Source organism: Amblyomma americanum, unplaced genomic scaffold, assembly GCF_052857255.1.
Source record: "Amblyomma americanum isolate KBUSLIRL-KWMA unplaced genomic scaffold, ASM5285725v1 scaffold_393, whole genome shotgun sequence".
Taxonomy (NCBI): domain Eukaryota; kingdom Metazoa; phylum Arthropoda; class Arachnida; order Ixodida; family Ixodidae; genus Amblyomma; species Amblyomma americanum.
Window position 1 is genome coordinate 332 of NW_027526864.1, and position 9,669 is coordinate 10,000.

Genomic DNA, 9,669 nt, shown 5'->3' on the forward strand with positions numbered 1-9,669 from the left:
CGCTCTGAAAGCATTTCCCCCAATTACCGATCCAGCACAGTTCGGCAGTGGCGCGAGTGCGGCTATCTCGCCACACACTGGGGAAAGACGGCGCTACGTCACAGTGGGAGTACGTGCGATGCACTATCTGGTTGGCCTTGGACGCCAGCAGCGTAAACACAACGCGGCGATAAGACAAGGCCAGCGACAACACGGCCCAATACGTAGGCGGAGAAGCGTTGAATCAGCGCCCTCACTTGGGTGCTGCCCTTTTCAGCGATGTGACAATCCCGTTATTGAACGGGGGGACTGAAAGGGACTATATATATATATATATATATATATATATATATATATATAATAGGCTGGAGGACCAGCCTCCAGCCGAAACGTCGTGAATTAAATCCTGTTGTTTTTCAATTTCTGGTGACTGTATATTATATTGATCAATCAGCTGCCAAGAAATCACTTTTGCGCGCGCGCGCGCGCGTGTGTGTGTGTGTGTGTGTGTGTGTGTGTGTGTGTGTGTGTGTGTGTGTGTGTGTGTGTGTGTGTGTGTGTGTGTGTGTGTGTGTGTGTGTGTGTGTGTGTGTGTGTGTGTGTGTGTGAAGCGAACAGTCACCGAAACCAAGGAGCACAAGGGAATGTTTCCATTTTTTTATTTATAGTGCTGATCAATGGGAGACTAAAACATCGATTAATCTGTCGCTTGAAGGAAATTATACAGCAGCAGAAAAAACAACCATGCCGGCGGTGGGGATCCGAACCCACAACCTCCGAATATATATAGAAGCACCCCTCTGCTTAAATATTGGCGCCACAATAACGTTCTTGCGAGAGAGTATAGACCGAAACAAAGAGCCGGGGACTCCGCAACATTTTTTTTTAGTGGAGGGGGGGGGGGGGGGGGCAGGTTTTGTTATTTATTTATTTAATGCTCATTTACATTATAGATATTATACATTTTTTATTTTGTATTTATTTTTCAACGTTGAAAGGTTAATGCTTCCAAAGAAACTGTTTAAGGGGCTGAATAGCGCCCACTAAGAACTTGAATGAGTCCGGCGGTGGCGACAGCCACAAGCGTGCCTCGGTAATTGTCGAAATGAATGCCTGCAGTTATTGGCCGCGCTCAATTTAAAGCTGGCAAGGAGCCTTACAGACAAAGAACCAACAGCAAATACAACAATCTGGAAAAATGCGGAAGCATTTGCACGCGGCCACATTCAATGGAGATAAGTCTGGTCGCATCTCGCATTACAAAACGATAAAGCCGCGTGCCGGCGGTTTTGAGTGCGAACGAACAGACGGTGCAAATATTCACGGCAATATAAAACGAACTGAAATAGGAAGCTTTACGCACGAGGAGTGATCAAGTGCATTAAAAAGTTTGTGCATAGTTGTCTAAGTTCTGGTAATCATGATCACGTACACGGGTCTGACGGTCGACTCGTGTTGGGACATGACTGGTTTAAGTTACTCATATACGAAATGCTTTACATCTGGCTACGAAGCCAAGCAGCTCAGCCCCACTGCGATTTGCATTAAAATAGTCCTAGAACTGAAGTGTTTCAATTGTCAGCAATCTGATCCACATGCATGCAGATCGAGACTGTGGGGGGGGGGGGGGGGGGGGGCACTCTGGTAAAATGTTGGGGCGGGGGCGACCGCCCCCCTTGCCCCCACCCCTGTTCCGGGGTCCCTGGCCGGATGCCGCGTTTTTAACATTTCAGTACAACATGATATACAGGGTGTTGCACCTAAGATTTCACAGAATTTTTAAAAATAGGATTTTTGAGTTAGAAGAACGCTTTTTTCAGCATAGCATTGTCAGCGGTGTAGTACATCAGTATACAGCTAAGGCGTGTTAGCTAATGCACAAGACATTTAATATTACAAAACTTATTGACAGAGCTTATGTTCTCCTTCCATGCCTGACTACCGCCCAACCGTCTTCATCGGGCCCCTGTCTCCGCGGCTGCTGTTGCCGGCTTGGCCCAGGTTCATTCAACAGAAGACTTCCTCGCTGTGATGACACCTCTGTGTTGATGTGATTCTGCACCTCGGCTTCATCGTCACTGTCATACTCGCCAGCAATAGATACACGAAGTGTCCTTGTAGGCGGTAGCCTCTGGGAAAGTGACTGTAAAACTTCGTTTTCCTTGAATTCCTTGCACATCTGGTAATGCTTGCACAACAAGGCCGATATCTGGTCCAAGCTGTCGCCTTCGGTGATGATGTCGAATTCGTTGTCAATGACCTCTGCTATCAAATCTGCCACTTCATCGAGGTGCAGATTACCGTTTTCGGCGAAATATTCTTCCAGGACGCCGACCAGCCATTGTTCTTTCTGTCGCGCTTGCTGGCCGCTCATGCCATTTTCAATCGCAATCTGTAGACCATGCCAATCACCAATTAGCGTTTTGACGGACACGTGTCAAAACGTGCTGACTAGCAGGTTGGTTAACTAATACTGAATAGTTAACTTTTTATCATCACTGTTAGGCTTCTAAATTATTGAGGCATGTAGCCCACATTTAAGTAATACTCATATCAGTTCTTAAAATTTCGAAAACGCGGTTACCCTCGGCGCTGCGACCCGACAAATTTTGGCAATTTCGACGAATTACGCGCACTGGAGAGGTTGCTTTGCCTGCAAGCATCTCGAAAGCGCATGTATTTTGTTTGGCGCGATGTAGACAAAATTTGCTGGGTCATAGCGCCGAGGGTAACCGCGTTCTCGAAGTTCTAGAAACTGATATGGACATTATTTAGCGTGGGCTCCACGTCTCTCAATAATTAAGGAGACAAACAGTAATCACTAAAAACTTAAATATTCAATATTAGATAACCAGCCTGCCGTTAGCACATCTTAGCTGCATTCTGATATACAGCACCGCTGACAATGCTATTACGAAAAAAGCGCTCTTGTAACTCAAAAAGCCTATTTTTAAAAACTGTGTAAAGCCCTAGGTGAAACACCAGGTATATCAACTTGACATGTACTAAAAATGGCACAGGCGCGCTTCTACAGCGACAACTGTTAAAGGCCCGTTGCCTGAATTTAGTGTCGTAGTGTTAATAATAGCGGTGTAGTATTAGTAGTAGTAGTAGTAGTAACCGGGGCGTTTGGCGAAAACAGAGGAATGTGTGCAACTGGCGGGCCATTACCGTAGAAGGAAGAGTGTAGAGCCGCTGAGCTCAAGAGGCAGGTGTTCCCGCCGGCCGGCGAGCTGTTTGCCGACACGGAGACGCCGACAAGTGCCCGCGCCAAGGTGCTGGCCTGGTACTCGTTACTGGGTGATAGCGCGGCGGCATGTGTCGTCCCATAAACGACCCTTTCCCCCGCAGCGCGTTCCGGGAAACGCTCCCTTTCTGTTCTTTGCGCGGGCGGCGGTGCCGACCCCGCGCATTCACCGTGGGAGCGAGCGGCGCCGCTTCTGGGCGACGCGCGGGAAGCCGGGAGCACGAGCGGCGAAGAGAGATGAGCACCTCGATTACGCACACGGCCCCGAACTTGCAGACAACGCTGGCGACGGGACGACCCATCTATTGGCCATGCGTTATGTCTCTGCTGGCCGACGCCGTTTCCAGAAAAAGGGGACAAATGACAGTTCTGTGCGTGTGCGTGTGCTGATGTGCCTGCCTCTAATTGTCAGCGCAGTCCGACTTCCTGAGGGGAAGGTGCTGTGTACGACTGCGCTTGCTTTTCTTGTGTTGTGCTTGCTTTTGTGGGTCACGTGGGTCTCGCTGGAAGCACGGTGGGCCCGCCTAAATGCCCAGCTATTGGCGACTTCTACGACCCAATCAGCGATGAGCTGAGGGGTTAAGAGACGATGTTGGCGGGAAGCTAGGGGTTCTCGCCAGGAGCTTTGGACAGGGAGAGCTCTGGCGGCTCCACTCTGTTGTTGATCTCCCTTTGTCCTGTTCTGTCTAAACTGTATCATCCATGTTACTCTAATCTCACCTGTATAAAGTTTTGTTTGTTCGTCCAAAGACGAAAATCGTCATCCTCCTTCGCTCAACTGCCAATCAGAATTCCGGGCCGTAGCGACAACGAGACGGCCTGACCTCGCTACGCAACAGCAAGCGAGGAAGAAAAGAACCTCAACTGGCGCAGTCGAACAGGATTGGCAGCCATCGCATCCGGCTCGAGCGAAGACCCAGAGGTGTCGGGTCCTGAACACCGGAAGACAGCGCTCGACGGACCGTCAGCGACAGCGGAACTGCGTGACAGCGGAGCTTCAGAGGCACTGGGACCCAGGGACCTTCGGGGTACAGTCGTCCCAAGCGGCCTGCAGGGAGTGGCTTCACGGCAGGGAGCAGCAGAGCGCACCGACGGGAGCGAGCGTCGACGCAACACTGGTGAGCGGGATTTCTTACGATTCGCTAGGGGACTCTCGGCTCGAATTTAAAGGGGTGTATGGTTAGGACGCGGGGCATGATGGCGAGCACGGCGGACAGTGAGACAGAGGAGAGCGGCATGACACCGAAAACATCCACAGATGAAACATCTAACCTAGGGGAAAGCAGAGCGCCCCCGGGAGGGACAGCTCAAGTCGAGACAGGCAGTGAGCTCCCCGGGGTAGCTGCTGATATAGAACCGGATTCTTATGCTTTGCGGCGCCTAGAGCTAGATTTTGAGCTGCAAAGACTCAAACTGGAGGCAGAGGAGCGCATAGCGATGAGGAGGGCTGAACTGGAGTTTGGGGGTGCCAGGCAGTCCCCACCTGTCTCGGATTGGAGCGGGCAGCGGCAGACAGGCCTGGACCCGACCACTCAGTGTGCTAAAGTCCTTAAGGGACTAAGGCTGCCAGCCGACTCAGATGTACCTATGTGGTTTGATGAAGTCGAACGGATGTTTGCGACTTACAACGTCCCCGATTCCAGTAGGGTGCACTTGATTATTCCGACTCTAACGGAGCGGGTGAGGTACTTGTTGCGTGGACTGGGAGACGAAGCGTGCCGTGATTACGAGGCGGTGAAGGCGGCGGTCTTGAGTGAGCTTCAGCTAAGCCCGCCCGAGTATTTAGAGAGGTTCGAAGGAGCGTCTAAACGGAAGGATGAAACATGGGCACAGTTCGCATCACGGGTAAAAACTTATTTCGAGTATTACCTCCGTTCAAGACAAGCGAGCTCCAAGGAGGAAGTGGTTTCGCTCATAGTAGCTGACCGAATGAAGGCGAGCCTTAGTGCGGAAGGCCTTGAGCACATTCGCTTACGCGAGGGCGAGAAATGGCTTAGGCCAGATGAGGTTGCGCGGGCGATGCAAACTTTCGAGCAGGCGAAAGGAAAGAACCGCGGAGTGAGACAGGCGAGCGCACAGCCAGCAAGCAAAGAACAGGCTGGCCCACGCAGCGCGTCGCTGGCCCCATCACGGGCTGCACACGACGGGAAACGGCAGCCCACATGCTACGTATGTCGAGCTGCAGGTCATCTCGCTAAAGACTGCCCGCGAGTTATTCAAAAGAAAGACGATAACCGTAGAGACGCCCGGGCAAACGCGGTGACAATAGCAGACCCAGGGACTGTCAGGGACGCCCCGGCGAGTCACTCGGTGAACGTTTTGGTCGCAGAAATCAAGGTGCCTCAGCGAGAGGAAATACGGAAGTCCAGGCTGCAACAAGTGCAGCTGGACTGCGCTGGCGTACCCACCGTGGCCATACTGGATACCGGCAGCGAGGTCACCGTTGTGAGGGAGGACCTCGTGCCGAACGCGTATCGTGAAACAACGGGCAACATTAGGTTAGTGGCAGCCTTCGGAAACACAATCGAAGCAAAATTAGTAAGTCTCCCCATCGGTCTGAGGTCGTCCGCGTTACTGTTAGAGCCGCAAAAGGTGCGGATTATTTGTGCACTGACCAATAAGCTCGCCGAAGGAGTGGACTGTCTTCTGTCTAAAGAAGACTGGGAGCTGTTATCACAAGGCAGCCAGGGTGAAGCAGTGGCAGTCTTTGCCGAGACCCCTAAATCCGATGCGACAATTGGCCAGCCCGGTAGCGAGTTTGGTACAGGAAGCGAAACGGTATCTGAGGCGATTATACTTGAAACAAGTGCGGAAGCCCCGCCGGCCGAATTGCGGGATGAGGAAGTGACGGACGCACCGGAGACTCTCAGCCAGCGGGAGAAATTTCGTGCAGCGCAGGTGAGCGACGAAAGTCTCCGAAAGGCTTGGTCTGACGCGAAATCCGGAAAGGGGGGCATGTTCATATCGGAGGGACTGCTGTACCACTGGGACACGATCGCTGGTGCCAGGGTTAAGCAGTTGGTGTTGCCCTGCGAAAGACGTCAGGAGGTACTGCTGCTGGCGCATGAGTCCCTGTGGGGAGGCCATCTCGGGCCCAGGAAAACAAGGGCAAGGATAAAATACAGCTTTTATTGGCCTGGCCTCGAACAGGAAGTGAAGCAGCACTGTAGAACATGTCACGGGTGCCAAATCCGATCAGACAGGTCGATCCGAGATAGGGTGCCTATCACTCCCCTCACTAGGCCGGAACACCCGTTCCAGGTGGTTAACGTGGATATAATAGGGCCGATTGACGTGCCTTCCGCGCGAGGGCACAAGTATGCACTTTGCCTGGTGGACCTATGTACGCGATGGCCTGAAGTGATTTGCTTGCGTTCACTAACAGCAAGAGCGACGTGCGACGCGTTGCTGACAGTGTTTAGTCGCACAGGTGTACCCGAGGTCATATGTAGCGATCAGGGAACAAACTTTACCTCGCAGCTCACACAGGCGTTCCTCGCTAGGCTGGGATGTTCGCCCCGCTTTTCTACGCCGGAACATCCAGAGAGCAACGGGACCGTCGAGAGGTGGAACCGCGTACTCAAGAACATGATATTTCATGTTGTGGGAAAGGACGCCAAAAACTGGGACAAACTAATCCCATTCGTGCTGTGGGCATACAGGGAGGTCCCCCACGACACAACAGGCGTGGCCCCGTTTCGTTTGCTTTACGGCAGGAATCCGACCGGACCGCTCGCGATCCTGCAGCGCACGTGGACGGGTGAGATACGGGTCCCAAGTACACTCAGAGAGGCGCCCGCGAAATACCTTCAGCAGCTTCGCGAACAGATGGAGATAGCGGCTGAGGTAGCAGGACTAACGGCTACCGCTCGCCAAGGTAGCTACGCTCAGGCATACAACAGGGCTACACGTGTTAAGAGCTTCAATGTCGGCGACCAGGTGCTTTTGTTCGACACAGATCGTGGCGGCAAGCTCTCACCGAAATGGCTGGGGCCGTTCCCAGTGGTAGGACGAGAGAGACAAAATTCTTACCGCATCGATACTGGGGCGCGAAAGACGTCTGTTGTACATGCCAACCGGCTCCGGCCATATTACGCGCGAGTCAGTCACGTAGGCGTAGTGTTCGATGAAGATGAGGAGTTTGGAAACGTAGAGTACGCGCCTTGCGCGGAAGCCGGAATTCAAGGACAAACTCCCATTGAAGCAACAAAAATGGCCCATCTCAAAGAAGAACAACGTTCCGAAATAGCGGAGCTCTTCGCGAGGTACCCAGAGGTGTTTAGCGAAACCCCCGGGATCGCGGAAGTGGGAACCCATCGGATCGTGCTCGAGGACGGTTACAGACCCAAACGAGCCTTCCCGTATCGAGTGCCCGAACTTCTCAGGAAGGAGGTCAGCCGCCAAGTGGAGGAGCTATTAGAGCTAGGGCTGATATACCCAGTCGAAAGCGACTGCGCGCATCCCGTGGTATGCGTGGGTAAAAAGGATGGCTCGGTCCGTCTATGTGTTGATTACAGAGCCCTCAATGCTGGGACGAAAACAGACGCTTTTCCTATGATGCACGCCCAGGAACTCATCATGAAAGTAGGCCAGTCGAAATTTATCACTGTGGTAGATTTACGACGCGGTTATTGGCAGGTTCCGGTAGAACAAGAGAGCCAGCACTTAACGGCCTTCGTGACGCATGACGGCCAGTACGCCTGGCGCGTCATGCCTTTCGGACTAAAAAATGCTGCAGCAACGTTCCAAAGAATGATGAACGTACTTCTGTCCAAGCACCAAGGGTATGCCACGGCGTACCTTGACGATGTCGCGATCTTTTCGCAGTCATGGTCAGAGCATCTCGAGCATTTGGAGTCAATCATGAGTCTTTTACGTGAAGCTAAGCTGAAAGTAAGTAGTCAAAAGTGTCAGATTGGCCAGGCGCGCATAAGGTATTTGGGGCACGTGGTGGGAGGAGGCACGCACGGACCAGACCCTGACAAACTCGCCGCTATACGGGACATACACGCGCCAAAGACAAGAAAGGAGCTCCGTAGCTTTCTTGGGCTTTGCGGATACTACCGTGAGTACGTGAAAGGTTACGCGGAAGTCGCCTCACCGCTGACAGCTCTCACGAAGCGTGGAGTACCAAACCCAATCCCTTGGTCAGACGAAGCCCAACGGGCGTTCGAGCAAATGAAAATGTCACTCTGTCGTGCAACTATGCTGAGCACTCCGGATCTTAGCAAGCCTTATTGGCTGTTCACAGATGCGTCTGAGATCGCAGCTGGCGCCTGTCTGGCACAAATGGACGATGGTGGTCGGGAGAGGCCGATTGCCTTCGCCAGCCACCGCTTTACTCCGACACAGTCAAGGTGGTCGACAATCGAGCGCGAGGCTTTCGCCGTTATCTGGGCGCTGAAAAAATTTGACTACTGGGTATTTGGGGCGGAAATAAATGTCGTCTCCGACCATAACCCTCTGTCTTATTTGACCGCGTGCACGCCGCATGGGGCAAAGCTGACGAGGTGGGCTCTCGCACTGCAGCGCTACAACGTAGCGATCACCCACCGGAAAGGGGCCAACAATGCGAATGCGGACGCGTTGTCTCGCCTCCCCAACGTAACATGGGAGGGAGCAGATCGAGCCTGAGCCCCCCGGCGAACGTGAACGTTCCCGCAAGCCAGTGTGTATGTGCTCCTTTTGTGTTTTGTGTCCGCGCTGGTGCCGTGAAAACTGCCCGACTCCTACTCAAGACTGCGGGACTGAAACGGGCGAGAAGGAGGACGGACAATGTGAAAGACGCCCGTACCCCTGCGTATTTGTGTGGTGCGTTTTTTTTTTTGCATGAACTCAGTGTCTCATTTGTCATATTTTCGGCTAGTCTGTGCTAATAGCCCAGATATCCTCTTGAGGGGGAAGTTGTAGAGCCGCTGAGCTCAAGAGACAGGTGTTCCCGCCGGCCGGCGAGCTGTTTGCCGACACGGAGACGCCGACAAGTGCCCGCGCCAAGGTGCTGGCCTGGTACTTGTTACTGGGTGATAGCGCGGCGGCATGTGTCGTCCCATAAACGACCCTTTCCCCCGCAGCGCGTTCCGGGAAACGCTCCCTTTCTGTTCTTTGCGCGGGCGGCGGTGCCGACCCCGCGTATTCACCGTGGGAGCGAGCGGCGCCGCTTCTGGGCGACGCGCGGGAAGCCGGGAGCACGAGCGGCGAAGAGAGATGAGCACCTCGATTACGCACACGGCCCCGAACTTGCAGGCAACGCTGGCGACGGGACGACCCATCTATTGGCCATTCGTTATGTCTCTGCTGGCCGACGCCGTTTCCAGAAAAAGGGGACAAATGACAGTTCTGTGCGTGTGCGTGTGCTGATGTGCCTGCCTCGAATTGTCAGCGCAGTCCGGAAGGTGCTGTGTACGACTGCGCTTGCTTTTCTTGTTTTGTGCTTGCTTTTGTGG

General features: G+C 53.2%; 2 protein-coding genes across 2 annotated transcripts; one reads left to right on the forward strand and one right to left on the reverse strand.

The window, feature by feature from the left end:
• Nucleotides 1-1,894: 1,894 nt before the first annotated feature.
• Nucleotides 1,895-2,416, reverse strand: LOC144112527 (pre-rRNA-processing protein TSR2 homolog; the record flags this gene model as incomplete). Its single annotated transcript, XM_077645338.1, has 1 exon — nt 1,895-2,416. A coding segment is annotated over one exon (522 nt), but the record flags the coding sequence as incomplete, so codon positions are not given.
• Nucleotides 2,417-3,584: 1,168 nt separating this feature from the next.
• On the forward strand, nt 3,585-9,255 carry LOC144112529 (uncharacterized). The gene has a single exon (XM_077645339.1). It carries the CDS (start codon nt 4,403-4,405, stop codon nt 8,858-8,860), a length of 4,458 nt encoding a protein of 1,485 aa, XP_077501465.1. The 5' UTR covers nt 3,585-4,402; the 3' UTR covers nt 8,861-9,255.
• Nucleotides 9,256-9,669: the final 414 nt, after the last annotated feature.